The sequence below is a fragment of the Dysidea avara genome, chromosome 3, assembly GCF_963678975.1.
Source record: "Dysidea avara chromosome 3, odDysAvar1.4, whole genome shotgun sequence".
Classification (NCBI taxonomy): Eukaryota; Metazoa; Porifera; class Demospongiae; order Dictyoceratida; family Dysideidae; genus Dysidea; species Dysidea avara.
Window position 1 is genome coordinate 6,848,487 of NC_089274.1, and position 22,551 is coordinate 6,871,037.

General features: G+C 37.2%; 1 protein-coding gene and 1 long non-coding RNA gene across 3 annotated transcripts in view; one reads left to right on the forward strand and one right to left on the reverse strand.

Moving 5' to 3' along the window:
* On the reverse strand, window positions 1-19,190 carry LOC136249124 (histone acetyltransferase KAT2B-like). Its single transcript, XM_066041062.1, has 14 exons — window positions 19,049-19,190; window positions 18,779-18,998; window positions 16,824-17,015; window positions 16,509-16,610; window positions 14,428-14,491; window positions 12,557-12,765; window positions 10,099-10,225; window positions 9,767-9,877; window positions 9,629-9,709; window positions 3,829-4,003; window positions 2,223-2,259; window positions 2,086-2,158; window positions 1,406-1,490; window positions 1-293 (listed from the first exon to the last, which is right to left on the reverse strand). The coding sequence occupies exons 5-14, from the start codon at window positions 14,440-14,442 to the stop codon at window positions 94-96; spliced, it is 1,113 nt and encodes a 370-aa protein (XP_065897134.1). The 5' UTR covers window positions 14,443-14,491; window positions 16,509-16,610; window positions 16,824-17,015; window positions 18,779-18,998; window positions 19,049-19,190; the 3' UTR covers window positions 1-93.
* The window catches only part of LOC136249132 (uncharacterized), a 17,066-nt gene continuing 13,408 nt past the window's right edge, over window positions 18,894-22,551 (forward strand). The window contains exon 1 of one of the 2 annotated variants that reach the window (XR_010698077.1): window positions 18,894-19,016. This is a non-coding gene — a long non-coding RNA (uncharacterized lncRNA). The remainder of the gene's footprint in view (window positions 19,017-22,551) is intronic. The other variant, XR_010698082.1, reaches the window with a different exon arrangement.

The window sequence follows — 22,551 nt, forward strand, 5'->3', positions numbered from 1 at the left end:
TTCAGTAAAAAAAGATGTATCATTGATATAGTGACAAACACTTTTGTACTTTTGAAACAATAACAGTGATATAAAAACAAACTATAAAGATCATCAGGTCATGTCTACCATTGCTCCAACTTCTTTCATCTTGTTGATGAAGAACCTCTCTACAGCGTTGGCATACTTGTAATAGTCTGATGATTTTTCATTGTATGTACGACAATTTCTGAATATTCTCAACATGTCAGCTATGAACAGTCTACAACATGAGTAGTATCCTGACTTGAGTCTCTCTGACACAGTGTGTAAATCTGTAGTAATAGAACTATATATAACATTAAGACTTCATTGTGGAGAAATACTTGATAACTACAAAATCTTTACATACACTACGTAATGGAGGCAGCCATATCAGTCTGTTTTAGTAGGTGCATTGGTGTTTAGGGAAGAAGACAGTTATATGGTGAACACATGCAAACTTTTATCAGGTTGTAACCAACGTTGAAACCAACGTTGAAACCAACGTTGAAACCGGGTCACTACTGCTGACCCGGATGACCCACTGACCCGGATTTGACCCGGATGTGACCCGGATTAATTAAAGCCGAGACGTGTTTCGGCTAGTCTCGAGCGAGCAAACGAGTCTACATTTTGAACGTTCGATTCGTGTTGAGTAAATATTGCAACTTCAGCCTAGCTGTAGGTTGAAGACCAAAAAAAAAAAAAAAAAAAAGGTCTTCACCTACTGACAATAGCTACCCCTCACCATAGATACCCTCAGTTTCGTGCTGCATACTGCACTTACTAGCAAATGAGCGTAGCTGAGCGTATGTTGGTAATGCGATAAATGGGCGTGGCTCACGAAAGAGCTACGCGATAGCGTTTATAAGTTCCACATCGTCAAACGAGCAATTTCGTTTCTCACGTGATCCAATCCGGGTCAGACCCGGATAAATAGCCTGGCCTAGATAATACCTGAGCACCTGCTGTTAATAGAGGTTCACTGGTGAACAAACGTGTCTATCAAAGTACTTTCTTGATAAACAGTTCAAAGAGCTTCACAATGCTACTATAGTCTCTTTAATTTCCTAGAAGTTTTGATTACTTGAAAGAGTACTCCCAGATTTGATGGTAGACAAAAATGGTTGTCACCATATAGGTACTGCATTAAATACCATAACTACTAGGTGTGCGGTGTTTAAACAAGTAAACAGCATGCCATAACAGAGAATACATTTAGCAAAGAAAGTTTTACATACAGTGAGCTCACTAAAATAAAAATGACTATGCCGTGTGTGTGTTGAGTATATCAGCAATATGATTTTTTTATTTAGACAGGATCAGCACGCTCAGAACTTTTCCACTATAAAATAATTTCCATGTACAGTACTCCTACAGTTCATTATCTGATACACACACTTACCTATGGGATATCGGATTGTTTCATAATAATCTGGATACTCATCTTCTTTAACTGGCTCCTTGAATGGCCATACATTGGGATGTCCCTGTAAGCATCAGTGATACTACAATGAGTTGATCAATGCCATTCATATTAGCACATATATGACCATGTTCATTTAGACATTGTGATACTAAACTCTGACATTTGCTGTAGTCCTATGGTATTAGTTTTTTGTACATTTAAATTCAGCCATTTTCGAACTCAAAATTCATTACATGATGAATGCATCACACAGTTAGCTGGTCATACATTAATAAGGAAAATGAATAAGTCCCATACATGTGATCATGTGTACACTGAACTGTATTACATGTCACCTGATGAATACCACATGCGCTTTATGGATGAGCCAGCTTCATGCAAAAGCTCCGCACACACACACTGTGTAGGAAAAACTATAAGTACGTATCACTTAGTATAAAAGCAGGACACTGCCTGGACACTTTAGGTTAGTCCTGAGGTGTCCTTAATAGAATAGACAGGTTTCACTGTATACCCTAAGAAGAAAAGATCCAGAAGACAGTGATCAATCTGATATATGATATATAAATGAAATTAGAATATTCTAAGTGTGAATAGTTCAAAGTAGCAAGATAACAAATCAAATAGCACCATGATTTCACTCCACAAAGACATACCTTGACTTGGTTGAGAACATTCCTCAACACAACAGACAGTTTTTCTGGATCCTTGTCCAGCTCATTGTGTTTGCTGTGGGAGAACGATCAGCGACAAGTAACAGGATGGGAAAAACAAGATACAATGTGAGACAAACCTGCTGTCTTCTGGTGAAGACTTCCAACCAGTCTCAACTGAACAAAGAAAGCATTATGATGACAAAAACAAGACAGACTGTATACCCTTTAAGTGTATTTCCCTATTAGGCAATTTCTCTATGAAATTAGTATGAAAGTTCATGAAAAATTCATACCGCCATAGTATGAATTTTATTCACACCACTGCAAACTTTTCATGTAAATTTCATACAAAACTTGTTGTGTATGAAAACATTTTCATGGAATCATTTCATACACTTTTACCATGAAAATTATATGCAATATGAAAAGTTTGTAGTGGTATGAATCTGTTAAAAATTCATACTATGGCGGTATGAATTTTCCATGAACATTACATGAATTTTCATACTAATTTCATGGAGAAATTGCCTAGTAGTGTTTGTATGTCATCCTCAATACTATTACATGTATATAGCAATGAGTCCAGAAGGTGGTTTGGGAAAGCTTTTGTATGGTTTCACCATTTGTATGGTTTTACTATGAAGTTAGCACATATGCTACCAGATAAGTACAATGAAATCTCCCTTAACGGCCACCTGAGTTAACTGGTCACCTTAGCATAACAGCCACATGACTACTGCCCTGACTGATTCTCAGTCAGTTTGTACAGAAATAGTCTGCATTAAGTAGTTACCTACAACTGCCAGCTTTTGTAGTCCCAAACAGCACTTCATTATACAAAAGGCCTTTTACAAAGTAGTCAGCAACAGCCATGATGACGAGTAAACTACATAAGTGCTCTACTTTATACCTCTACAGTACAAAGAATGGCTTAATATTCACAATTGTTTTCCATATAGAAAAGCTTACCACTCACTCAAAGTGAGATTCTAAATTAAAGCCCATCATGTAATCAACAGGCATACAATTGTGTTGTTACCAGTTCACTGTCTTTATGGCCCAAAGACTAAAGGGCAAGTTCTATGCTACTGCTACTGCTACTGCATGTATGACCCGAGTATATAAGTCCCTGGAACCATAAAGGTCAAACCAAAGAAATCGCTAGATATTGACTTACTCTCTATCATGGCCAAATATTTCTGGCCTGAAGGTGACTGTTTTGGACAGGTTTCACTGTATAAAGTCTGTACACCTTGCAAAAAATGGGATCGATCTCTCAGTGATGCATGTAGCACAAATATAAAGTTAGAACGAATGCTTTTGCCTTAATGAAGACACTGTTTCCATGATAATCATGGAGAGCTACCTTTCTTAACATGACCTTAGCTCAAACTATATGTCAAAGTTTTCCTCACCATTACCAGGCATAAGTGAACACAAAAAAACTGTGTTTAGGAAAACAATAAATGTAAAGTTCACTGCTACGTGACATAGCAACCACAGTAATGATTGTTACTAAGCCACAGTTTACACAGCACTATTGATATCCATGGTAACTACTTGTGTGGTCAGGTTTTCACACATACACACAGGAATAGTTATTCAGAAAGATAAAGTTTTTAAAACTATTAAAGCCTGCTAAGCTGTTGTTTACTTCCAATCAAAACAACAGTGTTTGTTGTATGTAAAATCATTTGTTACCCAACATTATATCACAAACATTACACAATCTCACAGACTCACGTATCCCAGGAATCTCTTGTATGTCAATCCTATGGACTCCTTGGCTGAAACTTAACCCGGTATGTACTTTTCTGATCTCAGCTTGCTTCCTCTCAATCAACTGTCTTATCACTTCCTTCTGTTTATTGATGATTATTGAGAATTGAGTGTATGGTACTCTTGGGTTTAGTTCACACTGTGTGTCACAATGGAAGAAATATCAAGGACATTATCAAATACAAAGATGACTCCAAACAATCAATTGAGTTTGACAATATAATATTATACGCTTGTACTGTAAACATGAGGCTCTACAATAACATATGCTTTATGCAAGTACATAGTATAAAAGACTTGTAATACAACATTTTAAAATGATGTATAATGAATACTTACGTACGTAACGAGAACTGTGCAACTAAACCATGTTGCAATTTCTCCCACAGTACACAAATAGGGTTGTTACTATTTAACATATTACATATGGTTACAATGTTAATAAATTTTTCCGCTTTTACATTAATATAAGTGGCCAGTTGGTCATACAGGCTGCTAATAAATTGTTATTTCTATAAACAGCACGGAACTGTCAGAAATGTTGTCGAATAAAACTATACCAGTAACACATTATAACATAAAAATGCCTGTTATGTAGATTTTATGAAGTGACCCACCTAAGCACATTATAAAAATAGAAACGATCTCAACTCACATCATGACCAATGACAAATACATACAACTGATCATCTAAATGGGTACACATAATGTGACAACTGATCTACAGCCAATTCCACGTATACATCATGTACTTTACATTGTACATACATAGTGTCATACGTTTAACTCCACACTAAGTCACACAGTGCATCTATTACAATAATGAACAAATGAAATGGGTGAACAAGGAAGGAATCTCTTCATATAAAAGGTTACTTGAATCATTTCACTGAACCAAAGGTGAGGGTATCTATGGCTACAAAAAGCTTCATACTTTATGACCTTATTCTGTTTCTAAGATATATATCAATGAAGGTTAAAAACAACATTGAACAATCAATTGATCACTAAGGTGAACAGAACTACAGAACTTGGTTCTGGTTACATAAACAGGTACTTATAATATCTGCCCTTATAAATGTGTGAAATATTTATCTGCAAAAACAGACAAATTTGGTTGAAAATCCAACCAAAAGGTAAACCACCAACAAATATTATAAAAACAAACAATACATGATAAGAACTGAAGTAAAATATAGTTCTAAAAAACATACAAACTATAAAACAACAAAATTTGTCACCGGCGTGGTTTCTATACAACACAAGCGATAAACACTATTGCTTAGCAACAAGTCAAATAGATATATACAAAATAATTATAGAAGCAGCAACAGACATCCTCAATTAGTATTGCTAAATATGGGTATTAGAATATGCATGGTGACATAATCGTGTTTCTGTAAAAATAAAGGACATCATTCCTAAAGGCCTACTTTATTTGATGGACTGGACTCGCAGACTGGACTCTTGGAGTGAGCTGGTTCTAAACAATAATCTAGGCATTATCCATCTCTTGCAATACTGGAGACACCACTATCCAACTAAAACTGCTGCTGCTGATTCTTCCTTACAAGTCATAACACTAGCGCATGCACTAATCAATTAGAATACACCTACAATACATGTATACTAGCGTGATAGAGGCTATTCTTGTAGCGTAGATGTTTTCTTTGTTGCTTTAGCACTAGTGTTACAGCTGTAGAGATGATCCAGTAATTATTCTTAGCAGGTAGCTAGGCGGCACCACTAGCCGGGCGAGGTGATGGGGCTATGCAAATAATCTGGCTAATTACTACAGCCCTAACGCTAGGGTTAAGGACTGAAGCAACAAAGGAAAACATAAGCGCTACAACAATAGCCTCTGTCACGCTTTATCACTGCGAGTACAGTGTATTGTAACTGTATTCTAATTAATTAGTGCATGCACTAGTACCATATGACTTGTAAGGAAGAGCAGTACCAGTAGTTATAGCTCAATAGTAGTGTCTCCAGCGTTACAAGAGATGGATAATGCCTGGATTATTGCTTAAAAGCTGTTTCCAGCTCAGTCCACGAGTCGAGTCCACGAGTCGAGTCCGCGAGTCCAGTCCATGGAATAAAGCAGGCCATTCCTAAAACTGCATCCTTTTACAATTAGTAAAATGTCAATTAGATGTGATAACATTCAAAACAAAAATGGTATGACTATATAAGAAGTAAAAACACACACGCATCCTGATTAAATGTAGTCCAGACTTCCATTAATTGTTTAAAGTTCATACATGGAATTACCATAATGAAATTGTCTCATTTCTTTCAAGCAACATTGGCTACTGAATGAAACCATACAAGACCAGCTCAAAATTACAACCTGGGAATTTACTTATTTCAAGCAACTGTTTTACTCTGCCTACTAAATGTTTAATGAGACCAGTGACTATTCAAGACTAGCATTATACAATGTGACTGGCTTTCTAGAATCAACATTAATTATACCACATTTATTTCTGTTATGATGTTGTATTCCTCGGCGACTAAACGGGACCAGGTTTTTATACAGGACCAGGCATAATTTGAAGTAATACGGTAGGCTACTAAATTCCACAGCTATTCATCAGCACATGGGGTCATGATATTAACCAGTTGGCAAACTACAACTGCAACAATGGCAAATCCAGCATGGGAATTCGGGGTAAATGTTCCCTCCTCCCTCCACCTCCTCCACTTTGATCCTTCAAATTCCAAATTAACAAAAAAAAACCACTTCATATACCAAAAGCTAATAGATACTATATATGTACAAATTTTCGAGGGATGTAATTTTTGCAGTTGCTTGGCTTTCCGCAAAGTTTTCATCCTTGAAAATTACCAATTATCAAGGTAAGCTCTATACTTTCTAATAGGTAACCTCAGTGAAAAACAAGTGATCCTCAAAATAAAACTGCGAAAATCCTGAAATTAGTCGATCCGCAAAAATTACGTACCTCAAAAATTTGTACGTATAAGGTAGGCTTTCACACATGCCTCTGCACAAATCCACATAATTTGATAACCATTAATACCAGAAAGATTTTACTATCATCACATTACATCACTAAGTAATATTCTCAATACAACGGAAACAGCATTTGCTTAACCTGGTGATTACAAAAGAAGCAATCGAGGTACAGTCAATCACTCTAGTAGTTGTAGTACAGTACAACACCATTGAATTTTGCTTCTTTAAAATCAACATTGCAATGATGTATGTGCACCACTGAGATGTAACAATGACACTTTAATATGCATCTCATTGTAAACTGAGTGTGTATTTAACACTATCACCAAAGAACTTTCACCTGCATCTTGGTTTGGATGTACCCCAGCTCCTGGCAAGACAGCCTACTTTATTCCACGGACTGGACTGGACTCGTGGACTGGACTGGACTGGACTTGTAGACTGGACTGGACTCGCGGACTGAGCTGGAAACAGCTTTTAAACAATAATTCAGGAATTATCCATCTCTTGCAACACTGGAGACACCACTATCGAGCTACAACTGTGCTGCTGCTGGCTCTTCCTTACAAGTCATGACACTAGCGCATGCACTAATTAGAATACACTTACGATACATGTGTACTAGCAGTGATACAGCATGATAGAGGCTATTCTTGTAGCGTAGATGTTTTCCTTTGTTACTTTAGCACTAGTGTTACAGCTGTAGAGATGAGCCAGTAATTATTCTTAGCAGGTAGCTAGGTGGCACCACCAGGCAAGGTGATGGGGCTATACAAATAATCTGGCTCATAACTACAACCCTAACGCTAGTGTTAAGTACTGAAGCAACAAACGAAATCATGTACACTACAACAATAGCCTCTGTCACGCTTTATCACTGCGAGTACACATGTATCGTAAGTGTATTCTAATTGATTAGTGCATGTGCTAGTGTCATCTGATTTGTAAGGAAGAGCAGTACCAGCAGTTATAGCTCGATAGTGGTGTCTCCAGTGTTGTAAGAGATGGATAATGCCTGGATTATTGTTTAAAGTTGTTTCCAGCTCAGTCCACGAGTCCAGTCCGTGCAGTATGCGCTAGTGTCATGACTTGTAAGGAAGAGCCAGCAGCAGCACAGTTGTAGCTCGATAGTGGTGTCTCCAGTGTTGCAAGAGATGGATAATTCTTGGATTATTATTTAAAAGCTGTTTCCAGCTCAGTCCGCGAGTCCAGTCTAGTCCAGTCTGTGGAATAAAGTAAGCCTGGCAAGACATGGGTAGAAAGAACTCAGAAACTTGATAGTGATGAGATGTGAGTCATCGTCACTGTGTACATGCTGTTTCTATAACTTCTCTTTTAAACTGTCAAGTTTTGCATACATAATATACACAGAATATACTATGGACTTAGCAATGGGTATATATGAAGCATCATGTACATTTTGATTGCCTGATTTATTAAAGTTCGGAAGTCTCAATGAAATTAACACTTTCTCAGATGCTTGAAGGTCTCATCTTATTCTTCAGGTGTGATTGTACTTTAAATGTCACAATTACAGTAGGTACATGTAGTTTGCTTGGCAAACACAAGCCAGGAAATACAGTCAGTTCTCTCTTGCCAAGATAAACAGTGTTTTCATAATCACATGGATTACTCCACAATACAAATCCCTTTTTATGATACCTGTATCCATTCATGCATGTTGGAAAAGCAATGAACTACATAAATCCCCATCAAATACTTTTTATACAGTTAGTGACCATGTAATACCTAGAAATACATTACTGCACTTCTGTACTTGAATACTTACAGCAGATAAGGAGCCAAGCATGACTGTATGTGTTGTACTAGTTGCATGCTCTACTATAAATGACACATGACCTACAGTGTATACTAAAAAACAACTGATGACCACAATATTTACAACAAGTGTCACGTCATTTCCCTTATGCGTAAATCTACATTAACCCACAGGTTTCCAAACTACACACTAACACATTGCCAAACACAAACTACACTGTACAATGTATTCTAATTCCTATATAGTCTAGGTGGAACAGTAATATACCAACATGCACCCACCACCAAACACAGTAGAACCCTTGACACTCTAAATAAAGGACACTGTATGCCTAATCCCATTCCCATCCTCCCCCACATACAAAGGACAGTTTCTGAGGTCTTCAAACCCACCCCTAAAAAGGACAACCTCAGTAAAAGAAGTGTCACTGTGGACCACACATACTTGACCTATTAGCATAATTGTGGTATTGTGGGGTGACACAAGGTAAACCTACAGGCCACACTGCTATCACATGAAGCTAACTTATCAGTTACCAAAAATACAATTTCTATTTTGAGAAAATTACACAAGCAAGATACCAATAAACCCAGTGGAGGTCAGTCAATTTGGTTTTAATCTTGAATTGCAAAGATCAGCCAATTTTTGGTTAATATAAAATGTTAATTTTCATCTATGGTAAGGTCAAAAATAATAACATAAGATATACTCTGAGCAGCCATCAACTTTAATTCATATCATTCAGTTCATGTACTCTTCATTAAATTACCCTCTATTATGTTTGCACTTTAAACCTTCTATGTTCACTTTCTATTTGTGACCAGACAGTTCTAGGCCAGCATTCAGGACATTTCAAAAAAATTCAACCAGAATTTTGCTGCTTAAGCAAATAGACAAATCTGACTTAGAAAAACTACCACAAAATTACTTACATGATGATTAACATTTTATAAACAATATTACTTGCAACGTAAAATTTCTCACATCCACTACAGAGTACAACTTACTTCCATTAGTGTAGCACCTTCGTAATCTTTGATGTAGCCAAGATAAGCTTGTCGGGAAAGCTTTATGTCACGAGAAAATCCCTGAAATGATTTCAAAAGTACATGAAACACTTTGCAAGACAATATGGCAAAATATACCTGTTTCCTAAAGTACCCAATAGCAGACTCATCAGCATATGTTAAGAAGTGTAGTATATTGTGTCGTATTGCATAATCCTTGAGGGTGTTCATCATGTGGGTCCCATATCCCTATAGATTAGCAGGAATTGTATAATATGAGCACAGTATGGATACATGCACATACACACAGTAGTACAGTACAGCAACTATACATGGTAATGTTTTTTTTGAGAAAAGATTGTACAGATATCAAACTTTGGTTAAAATTTTAATAACACAGATGGCATTTATATGAAGTAATGATTTACAAAATCTACTCTTACAAAATGTGCGTGCTTCAAATGGCTGACCTTGACTTGCTCATTGGCAGCAATGGCGCAGAACACAATCTCCAAAAAATTCTGTGTTGGAAACATCCTAAAACAAATCCCTCCGATCACAGTGTTTTCCTTGATAAGGCCGAGTGATTGGTGTTTTCTATATGACCAATGAAGCATGTGACAACTCCACTACTATGTATGCCAGGAAAATAAATTCACACAAGAATACATGCTGAGTTGTGATAGTACTACCTGTGGATATATGGATAGTTAACCATACTAACTCACCCTATCTTTAGAAGCACAGGGAATATAGTCTAGTGTTGCAAGCTATTAAAATTATAGGATAGTCACAATAGGGCCATGTTTGACCATTGTAATGTTGAATACACTACTACCACCCACAAATCACATTCTATTGTATCAAGAAACTTCCCATAGTTCCTGGCATATTTATATTACAGGGTGGTACTTATCAAGTTATACACATTTGTCCTCAATACACCAGGATGCATTGCTTTACAAACTGCTTTTCACAGAACTACAATACAGGCAGCTTATCAAATCACATCTGTGGGAACAGGTTTAATAAAGAAATTTAGAAGACAAAAAACAAAATACAATCTTTGTGTGACTATAGTGTAAGTATCTATTATAAAACTATTGAACACACAAAAAACAATACCATAGAACACAATGCATGAGAAGCCTTTATTTATTTGATGTAGGGTGTGGTGTGCTTTGTCATATGCTATCAGAAAACCATTCTATCACGGGCAACTTAGTATGGCTAAAAATAGTTGAGTTGAGGTTAAGTAGGTGATGATTACAGGCTAAACACGAGCACACAATCTATCATTACCATTATTAGTCATGCTAGTTAAATGCATGTCAACCACAGCTCATAGTTTACCTTGTTATTAATCAATAAGGAGATGGACATATGTGGTCGAGTTTCCTGTTATAGTTTTATCCATAATTGTTTCCAAAACATATACTGGTGTGTCATATGATAAGAGTATCGACTTTATACAGTACGTAATTAGGCATTTGCATAATTATTCCTGCTATAGTATGTTCAAGTTGAGCTGAATCCTCAAAAACATTTAATAACTCATGGATGCAATTACACACGATCTTGAAATTTGGCTCATTTGCAGTACTGCTTGACCCGCCAAAAATTTTCAATATCTTTTTGTTCAAATGTCTGACATAATATTTATGGCCAATCAAAACTTTCACAATACAATTCTTATGGGAAGCCATATAATTACAGTGTCCATTACAGCCCTTTCCCAAACTTGTAATGGAGCCAAACTGTATGTGCCTGTTGTTGACACCTTTGCTGTTACCACTAATCATCTGGTTGGCTGAAATGTTAACTCTGTTGGGAAAAAATCCACTTTTAACTGTTTTTTCAGGATTTAGCTCAACTTGTACATACTACTAGTATATTGAAAATTATGAATTTAAAAATGAAGTAGGGATTCAAGCGGTAAAAAGTAGTGAAATAAGAGATGAACAATAGTAGCTATTACAACATAACTCGGTAGAAAATTCCTACTTTGGCATGGTATGCAAGTATTTTGCGTCCAATGCCAAAGTAGGGATTTCCCACCAAGCTATGCTGTAATAGCTACTATTGTATGAAGAAGACAAGCAGCCTGATTAAAGATGAAAGAAAAGACAAGGTGCAGAGGACCTACACTTGTTGGAACCCCAAAAGGCACATCACACTGGTGAGTTTGTTATTGTGGCGTAAAATGGTGGCTGTGCGCTGCTTCGTTTGGCCTGTAGCCTTGCGACTGTGGTCAGTAAGTGAAGCAGTGAGGCTAATTTGAGTTTTGATAATTTAAAAAATTTTTTATATCCAGCCACCTGCAAGTGTTTTGTTGCATTTGATGCTGTTTTATGTATTATATGGACTAGTACTATTCTGTAAAGGTGATTTTGGTCACGTAAAATGTCTCTAGGGTGATTTTTAAAGGCGGAATTTTGAGCGGCGTGTGAAAGTTTCACTGCAATCCCTACTTAAACGGTACTACCGTACCGTTTGATAGACGATATCAGAAGGTCTTTAGACTTTTTCTTATGCTGACATATACTTTCATAAGTGTTGACAAGGGTGCTGAGAACGAGTTACCAATGAGAACTGTACCCTTACTACTCTTATAATTTCCAATTGATAAGCACTGTGGGGAGAAAAAACAGTCTGGCCACGTGAGACTACGCTTACAATACTCTAATAGGGAAAGTCACTTGCTAGCTGCAACACATAATCTTAGAACATAAAGACCACATTTCCTTAGATCATTATGTACGTAGGTGAGTTTTGTGCTTATAGCAATGCTGGGAATTTCTAATATGTATATATATCCCACATGCAGGGGTGGCACATCCTCCAAATATACCCACAGTACCTACATCATTATCAAATCACTGGAAGTTACACCCACAAAGGATGTGGTAAACATTTTGTACTACTCACGGGTCAAACACAATCCTAGTGATGTACTCCTTAGGCATCCTGGGTAGCTGATGAGAGAACACATTCTTCAGTCCAACTAGCCATATCAGGTGTTGATCTGGAGGCTTCTCCTTCAAGTTGTTGTGTAGTATCTGAAACTTCAGAACTCCAGTACGTTCCTCTTCTTTGGGTAGCTGGTCCCTCGACACTTGCTCATTGAAGAATCCCGTCTGAAACAGCAATCATATCTAACACAGCAAAACTGTATGTATGTATGTATGAAACTTTGAATAGTCTACAGTGAAACCTGTGTTCTTAGGACCGACCAAATGTGACCTGATTATCAAGGTTTCCTGATTTTTGGGCCAGTTTATATGCTAAGAGATACTTTGATGGGACCATTACCAAGTGTCCAGATTATGCAAGTGTCCTCATTTTCAAGTATCCACATTAACAGGTTCCACTGTGTATTCTATTAGAGTATTTTAATCCTTGTGTAACAAACTACCATTCACATTATTATATATACATAGTCATGCTTGCCAGATGAAGCTGGAAGTATCTACCTAGCTAAAAGTGTTTTAGCAACACAACAGATAGAATTCTATCATATCTATACTGTATAGTGATTTAGATATGAATATTACAAAAATTTGAGGAATCATATGATGAGACTGAGTATATCAAGATACATCATACACCAAAATGAGATATTTTAGATAGCACAGATACATAGGATGTGATCCTATAATTATTTCAATCTGAACAAATGTGTAAAATTGTAAATTTCTACCTAACAAGGCAATGATGTTGAGGGTTCCACTTGTTTCCATGCACACTGTGAATTCCATGTATTCACACATCCTGCATTACAATATTAGAACTAAAGCAGATGGAGAGGTGCTAAATAACCTAGGCAAAGTATATGGCATACATTTGAAACAGCATATTTGTATCTGACAGATATGTAGACGCAATAACGTACTGTGGACAGCCAATAAACTCTCATTGTTCAGTACTAGCTATTACTCCAATATAACATGCTTAATAACGTGCCGATTATTCTGTCAATTTGCACAAAACCAGACTACAGGTGTATCATTTCTGTGATAACGTAATCAATACGCAAACATGCATGCACATATACAGCTACAGTATCACGATAGTCCAATGTATATGGTATACATTGCACATCTGGTTACAAGTAATGGTACACACAATACATAGCTACACAACTTTCATATTATTCTTTATGATTCAAACAATGAAGATGCTACACACATGATTAGAACAATTATCTTGGGAAAATGTAAGTGACACTGAAATATTTACAGTTTAGGGATTCAGTTAACACTTGCAGTTCAAAATTTGTTTGATTTCTTGAAGGATACAGGTGGACTGAGTTTACAAAACATTCAGCAATTTTGCTGTCAAGATTTGTCACGGGCTTTAACCATCTTGTGGGTTTCTGTTAGGAATAGGAATTAGTCAATGTGTTTAAGTGTAGGTTCTGGGTTGAATATAGAATTTCTGGGTCCCGGCTATTGTGGCACCTTTAGCATGTATTTAGATACTACAAGATCAAGTCACTACTATATATTCTCATTCTCTGCATGTATTTACAGGCTTTAGTGGGCTATACTATATAGTAGTCCTAATTCTTGTACTGTATCACAATACGGCCTTCTGCTTGCTTATTTTACAGTTACTATGTAGGCAATGTTACACTTGTAACACTATAGTATATACAGTTACTCAGTTAGTCACAATATATGTATGTATACCATTCCTATGATCTACACCCTTAAGTCCCTCATATACCCAAGACCATACACAGATATTACCCACACATAGCACACCCATACCCACACACTACACGATTCCATACACACCTCTGGACCAACCATGTTAGTTGACTCAGTTAGAGTAGCTACTATCTGCGAGGCCAACTCTGACCTACATAAACCAGTACATACTCAAAAACATATAAATTTACTTACTAGGTATATGGTAATACACAATATGCATAGTACAAATATTATGGCTCTGGGACTATTCAGTACTAGAAATAAGAAACTGGAGGGCAGTTTTGTAGGCTATCAATGGCTCTATTGAAACTGTACAGTAAACTTGTGCGACAAAGTAACCAACCATTCGTTTGGCCAAATGCATAACATCTGGTGCATAACTAGCATTGCTACAGACAAAAATGTCTTGTAAATATTTTATTTAGATTTTATGAAAAAAAACAAGTGTTTGTGAGAAATGTGTCTGCATGTGTGCACGTATATCTGTCTGGTAGGGATGTGGGAATTATGCCTGGAATAATTGTAGGGTAAAAGAACATAAAAACACTTTTGATATCAAGATACTCTAATAGAGCAGTCATTTACTGTAAAGAACAAATGCCTGGCTTTACCTGCCCAAACAAATATATCTTTACTGTCAAATCGTTACACCTAGACTATAACGTAATATAAATATATTGTTTCAACTATACATTTGGTTTAGAAAAGTGAAGAAAAGTTACAAAATTTGGGAATAATTTTCAGAATGATGAGTACTTTTTGGGAAAAAATAAAAGGATAATATCAATATCAACTTCTGAAGAAATAGAATAATGCTGAAAATCTTGAATATAATTCCCACAAGCAATCCACAAATTCTGCACATGTGATACAGACAAAGGCTTCAAATGGGTAATTTTATGTGCAAAATAATTCTCATTGATAGTATACCAGTGGGAATAAAGGAGGGCTTCAACGTAAATGGTACAGTGACCCATATACTTCATAAGCGGTATGTAAAAAATGTACAACACGATACAGAAAGTATCAAGTAGCTGAGAAGACCCGACTGTGTGCTTGTTTGAGAGTTTAATCCTTCTTTGTTGGAAAACACATAATATCCGGTTTGACTATACATAACTAATCTAATCAGTAAAGTAATTATAATTTTGGTGATTTAGATTAATATCGACTTATAATTGATGCAAGATAAATGTATGATTGCTCTTCTATTAGTTGCTATGCATGTTTTTGTGTTGAGTAATAATTTAAACCCACTAGCTGTAAAATCACTTTACAGTAACTATGACAAAAACAATACTAAAGTGGTTCCCTTTATTACGAGCTGTATTGGTACTACTTGATGATCACATACATTATCAAGGCTATTGGCCTCAGTCTGAGAACTCAAGCAGTAAATCTTTTTGCAACTGAGAGATAATTTCTTACTATACATCTTGTAGATTAAGCACTGCTGTAACCAATTGAAAAGCTTTCTCACAACCACAACCACTGTTCATACAGTGTACAGTAGTCTACAGAGATGTACTAACACAATAGGCAAGGTACTTTATCATGACCAGTCAGAGGTGGTTGGTCATAAGTCACAACCCTATGATGTGAGAATACACAACCAAGGTGCTCAGGCTTGTTTAACAGCTAGGAATGCAGTGCATTGTACTGAGAAGGCTTGTAAGGGCCCAATTGGACACACTGGTATGAAATATATGTCCCTTGGTCTCACTGGCATGCAATCTGCCCTTTACAATATTACGAGGTGTCAATGTTGAATTAGAATCAACACACAGTTCACCACTTCTTTGGAGATCACGGGATGAACGATGACGCGTGACCAACCTCCTCTGATGACCACTCATACAGGTATTAAAAATTTATTGTGTCAATGACACTGTTTATCCTACCGTACGCAAGGAAATTTTTACGTCAAAAAAATTTGACGAATTTGACGAATTGGTTTAATTCGTCAAATTTAAATTCGTCAAATGTTTATAAGCGCCCTTAAAAGTACAGGTTTTGCCTACAATTTCTTCATTTTCGTCAACATTTTATTCGTCAAATCTGCTGAAGTCTGAATTCGTCAAATTTTTTTGACGTCAAAATTTCCTTGCGTACGGTATACCATACATTAACAAAATATTGCTGACTACTATGTACAATGTAAATACCTTCTATTTTAGGTCTCTTTGGTGGTGGTTTGCTGCCATCGTCTTGCAACAGTGCCTGATCAGGAGTGAAGCTTGTCATCAGCGAACTAGAGCCAAGTGAAGCTAGACAGAGACAATAAAAAGTACCAGTGACTAGACTACATCCTTAAACTAAGAATACTAAACAGTGTGCATCACCTGAAGAATGGCATGCTAGCAATTCTTCAGAAAAACAAAATATCACCTAAGAGCTGCAAAATATTATCCCATGCTTATAAACAAAATACCCACAAACCTTGTGTAGTTCTCCCTGTAGATCTGAGCCATAGCACAAACCTTGTGTAGTTCTCCCTGTAGATCTGAGCCATAGCATTGTCACCATTAGTAACTGACTTAGCATGGTTGGAAGGTGTCTCCAGTCTCAAGTGGTTAACACAATGAAGGAATATTTTTTGCTAGTCCATACATAGTGTGCCATTCATTCTGTGGCAGGTGGCCAAACTTGTACATTACAAAGTTTCTCACTGCCTGCAAAACAAAAGTATCAAACAGTACAGTAGTATTGTTAAGTAGGGATCACCCAAAAGCGATATCAAGAGTTCATAATATAAAAAGAGAGGAGAGTGTCCTACTACAGTATAGCCTGTATAAACGAGTAGCAATACCTATAGTCACTTTCAATGTGTTAGCTGGTCAGGGATGCACTCAGCATTAAGTTTCAATAACCGTCATAGTTATGGCTTCAATGGCATTGTCAACACTACTTAACACTTTACGTGTTGACATGATATCCTAAAGTAATCAAAGTTTTACTGCATTACTTCGAGATAAGCGTTTATACAGGCTATACTGTAGTAGGACACTCTCCTCTCTTTTTATATTATGAACTTTTGGCGATATGTGTCGATCATCCTAGAGACATCTTATGCAACTAAAAATCAAATAAAGCATTAAAAGCAAAAATGGTGGATACAAAAATTTTTTTTTTAAATCAACAAAACTCATTCGTCTGCCAGCCTACCAACCTGCCTGACCACAGTTGCAAGGTTGGAGGCCAAACAAAGCAGCACACAGCCACCATTTTATGCCACAATAATAAACTCACCAGTGGCATGTGCCTTTGGACAAGTGTGTGTGCTCTGCACCTTGTGCTTCAATCAGACTTCTTCATGTAATGGAACCATATGGAGGCATAAATTTTCCATATCAACACTTTCCTTGAACAGCATAATTATTATATCGTGCCACAAAATTATTCAAAGCACTTACACTACTGTAAGAGGTACCGGATGTTTCACTACTTTTTACTGCTTTGTAATACATATATCAATATTGCATTATACCATGGATACTATGTAATTAATGAATTACTTTGTTATGTAATTAATGAATTACTTTGTTATGTACTGCAAAGGAAGCACAACATCTTCTCAACTGTTACCTATCATGTTTTCTTATCCAAATTTTCCCAAGGCTTTTTTCTTCACATGCATAAGGGGTACGCCTCTTTTCAACTCCCCTTATAGCCCATTAGGAAAACCATTCACGCTTTTCAGAAACTCACTTCACATGTATTTCAAACTTGTGTTAATGACCACCTTATTAGCAACAAGTTGATGTTATGCTACTTCTAAAAATCAGGCGACCATGCCATTCTGACTAAATAGGCAATCAATCAACCATGTATATAATTTAGCTTATATTCATTCAGCTAAGGTAATTAGATTTGTAAATACTGTAACTTCTCAAATACAACAAACATGAAAAGCTCAGTAGCATACTATAAAACACATACTTTGGCAATGGTAGGTTTTTCAAAAGGTAAGGTACCCACCCAGGTTGTCACTAGTCTCACGTGGCCAGACAGCTTTTCCTCTCATGGCACTTATCGATTGGAAATTATAAGCGTCCACTCAAAAAAGGGTCTGGTCCAGTTTGCATCAGCAAGTCATTCTCTCAGTCAGCATGGTGGTATTGGGTGTTGATTCAGCATACGTCATAACCGCCTTTGTTCGAAGCCCGCTAAACGATATGAGAAGCGCACTTGTGCCAACATACTTCACAAGGCCATCATTGTGCACAAGGATAAAGGTGCTGAGAATGACTTGCTGATGCAAACTGGACCAGATCCTTTTTCGAGCAGGTGCTTATAATTTTCAATTGATTAGCACCATGGGAGAAAAAGCGGTCTGGCCATGTGAGACTAGATTGTCGCCAGCAATAGTTGGTATCTCTGCTCCTAACATGTTTCTTAAAAAACTGAAACAAGAACACATACATCCTCTTTGTACCTTGGTCCTCCTTCTCATTCTTCATCTGAACTAACAGGTTGTCCATTACATACTATCCTATCTAAGTCTTCTGTCTTAATCCTTGTAAGTCACCGATGTGTAGACTGTATGTATTCTGACAAGCCTTACAAGTCTGATGAGCTGTACAGCGGAATATCTGAATGTGTCTGACCACTAGGGGGTGCATACTACGCCATCCTTGACAGCGACAACCATCTTGCTGTGAAAAGTTTATGAAGTGCGTTAATTATAAGAATACACTAACCTTACATTTGTATACCGATATACTTCTTCTACTTGGGGTACTATTTTAGCTGGCTTTTTCTCTGGGCTACCTTCTGTAGCGTAGACCCACTACGTCGCGCTCCTTTGGGCGCTGATACACTCACCGAGACTAGTCTCGTCCTCGCAGACCCATTCTCCGGGGTGGCGCTTATAGATACACCGCAAGAGGGGGCGCTTATAATCTCTAATCGATAAGCGCCACCCCGGAGAATGGGTCTGCGAGGACGAGACTACACCGAGACACTGACATCTACGTTGACTAAGATGCTGACATCACGATTTTTGTACCCGCTTGCCCGAAATTTTAGCGGGCAATCGCGCTAGGATTTAGCAATAGCAGAAGCAGGGTCCGAATCCTAAAGAGAAAATGTTTTCAGGGGACATGATGGTCACTTGTACTTACCTGCAACGCAAAGACCTGACGGATCGTGGAGAAAGCCGTGTTAATATACAAGTTAACACGTTCTGGCACTGCCTAAGGCCAACTATAGATTCTCTGTTTCCCGTCCTGAACTCAGGCATATTTGCATGCGGGCGGGCGGTCCATTTCCATTATTTCATTATAGCTTTTCAAGCCATTATTTGCCTCCAAAAAAGCTGCATAAACTCATGCTTAAGCTTGTTCCTTTGTAAGTTGCAAAAATAACTCAAACGTGAAGTTTGTGCTGACTTGATAGCACTGCTGACACGTGAGCTGACACTGTTTCACTGAGCCTATCAGTTTGCAAGAATAACCGGAAAATAATGGAAGAATACGGAATAATGGAATATTTAGATCTAGCAGTAACCAGATGCGGGCGGTGGACGGGAAACAGAGAATTTATTTGGAGTGGCCTAATCCAAAAACATGTAAAAAGGGTGCGGCCTCCAAAAAATCCAGAAAAAGATGTGAAATCCTAGGTAACAGCCAAGAGTTAATGGCAAAAAAAATTTAATTGACAATTCAGGTGAATTTGTGTTGCCTCCTCTAGGTTTCACTATAGGATTCAGCACCAAAACTGAGGCTGCATGGCACCTGAATTGTCGTTATTAATAGTTCTGCTACTATCATAGCCATTTCTTGGCCACCACCTTTGATTTCACATCTCACTTTTTTAGAAGCTGCATCCTTTTTTTGCAGCTTAGCTGTTTTTGGATTAGATATCACTCTTTGTAATTTCATACAAGGCCAGCCTTGGGTATATCTTTAACTTGTCTTGCTGGAATGAGGATTATGAAGGGAGTGACATTTTTAATTACTTGTTTAGCTGCATACATATACATTTACTTAGATTGGTCATAATTATCACATTAACTATATACAAGTTGTTTGTAGCTGAATACAGGGAAAAGTGTATGCAGCTGAAATTTCTACAGGGAGACTTGTTATGTAGCTGAATTCTTATAGACTGCCATGCATGGTAAAACTCCAAAGAGTGACTCGTATCCTAACTAAACTGTCTACAGAAAGAATTGAAGCATGGCTGAACTTTCTATAGGATCAGTTTTTCTTGTAGCTGAATTCTGTACAGAGTGACTTGCAACGTAACTGAACTCTCTACAGGGTGACTTAATTCTACTCTACGGAAGGTGATTTGAAATGTAGTTGAACTCTCTACAGGTAGATTTGTTTCTAGTTAATCTGTCTATAGGGTGATATGTTTCTAGCTGATCTGTCTACAGGGTGACTTGTTTCTAGCTGAATTCCCTAGTACAGGGTGCATTGAAATGTAGTAGTTGAACTCTCTACAAAGTGACTACTGATCTCCCTACTTGAAAAGTTGAAATTTATAGTTGAACTCTCTACAGGGTGACTTGTTTCTAGTGGATGTCTCTACAGGGTGATTTGTTTGTAGTTGAACAGAATAATTTATTTCTAGCCGAATGCTCTACAGGGTGAATAGTTGAACTCTATAGGGTGACTTGTTTCTAACTGCATGATCTCTCCACAGGGTGCGATTTGTTTATATATAGCTGAAATCTCTACAGGATGACTTGTTTTTATAGCTGATCTCTCTATAGGGTGACTTGAAATGTAGTTGAACTCTCTACAGGGTGACTTGTTTCTGGCTGATCTCCCTATAGGGTGACATTTGCTGAACTCTATGTTCTAGCTGATCTCTCTACATGACTTTTTTCTAGCTAAACTCTCTACAGGGTGACTTGTTTCTAGCTGAACTCTCTACAGGGTGACTTAAAATATAGTTCAACTACATTCCAAATCACCTAGTAGAGAGATCATGAAGCTAGAAACAAGTCACTGTATAGAGAGTTCAATTACACTACAGGGTGACTTGTTTCTGGCTGATCTTTCAACAGGGTGACTTAATAGTTTCTATAGCTGTTCTCTCTTTACATGCAGGGTGATTTGTTTGTAGCTGAACTCTATAGAGTGACTTGTTGTATCTGAGCTCTCTATATAGGGAGACCTCTAATACAACTGAACTCTCTGCAAGATGACTTGTTTTGTAGCTGAATTCTCTACAGGGTGACTTGTTGTAGCTTGAGCTCTCTATACATGGAGATTTTTAATGTAACTGAACTCTCTACATTGTGAGTGGATTTTCTCCACTTTTCCCTTAATAAATAAAAATAAATAAATAAATTTTAGCTGAACTCTCTACAGGGTGATTTCTGGCTGATCTTTCTACAGGGTAACTTAATAGTTTCTAGCTGTTCTCTCTATACATGCAGGGTGATTTGTTTGTAGTTGAACTCTACAGAGTGACTTCAGCTCTCTATATAGAGAGACCTCTAATATAACTGAACTCTCTGCAAGATGACTTGTTTGTAGCTGAATTCTCTGCAGGGTGACTTGTTGTAGCTTGAGCTCTCTACATGGAGACTTTTAATGTAACTGAGCTCTCTACATGGTGAGTGGATTTTAGCTGAACTCTCTACAGGATGACTTGTTGTAGTTGAGCTCTCTATAGGGAGATCTCTATTATGGCTGAACTCTCATGCAGGATGACTTGCTTGTATAGCTGAATTCTCTACAGGGTGACTTGTAGTTTGAGCTCTCTGCATGGAGACTTTTAATGCAACTGAGCTCTTTACATGGTGGGTGAATTGTAGCTAAACTCTCTACAGGGTAGTTGCTTATAACAGAGTTAAATTCTCTACAAGACATATAGTTTAATGCTTTAATAAAGTAATTCTTAGCTGACTGCTCTATTAGAGTATATCTCGCACTTCTTACTTTAAATCTGATTCTTCTAGGGTCTTCAAGTTTTAGATGATTAATTCATCTATACACTGATTTTCAACTCATTTCCCTGAGCAGTTTTTCTGGTAAGAGTGGCAAGTAGCTAATCATTTTTATTAACAATTCTTAATCACATAATTGTTACACACTGTTGGATTTTTTGCTGTATTTTCACGTGATTTCTTTCAAACCACAAAAGGTTTGAGGTTCAATTAACCTATTCACTTTCAGCCTCTTCCCATAAGTGGTTTACCTTGTAGGTATGACAACATATTGGGTGATTCAGAATAATAACTCAATTGCC

What these genes read in the sequence shown, in the direction of transcription:
- LOC136249124 (XM_066041062.1), bottom strand. An exon ending in TTGGGTACTTTAGGAAACAG is followed by an intron (nt 9,710 to 9,766) that starts GTATATTTTGCC and finishes AAATCATTTCAG; the next exon opens with GGATTTTCTCGTGACATAAA. An exon ending in TCTTCACCAGAAGACAGCAG is followed by an intron (nt 2,159 to 2,222) that starts GTTTGTCTCACA and finishes GTTCTCCCACAG; the next exon opens with CAAACACAATGAGCTGGACA.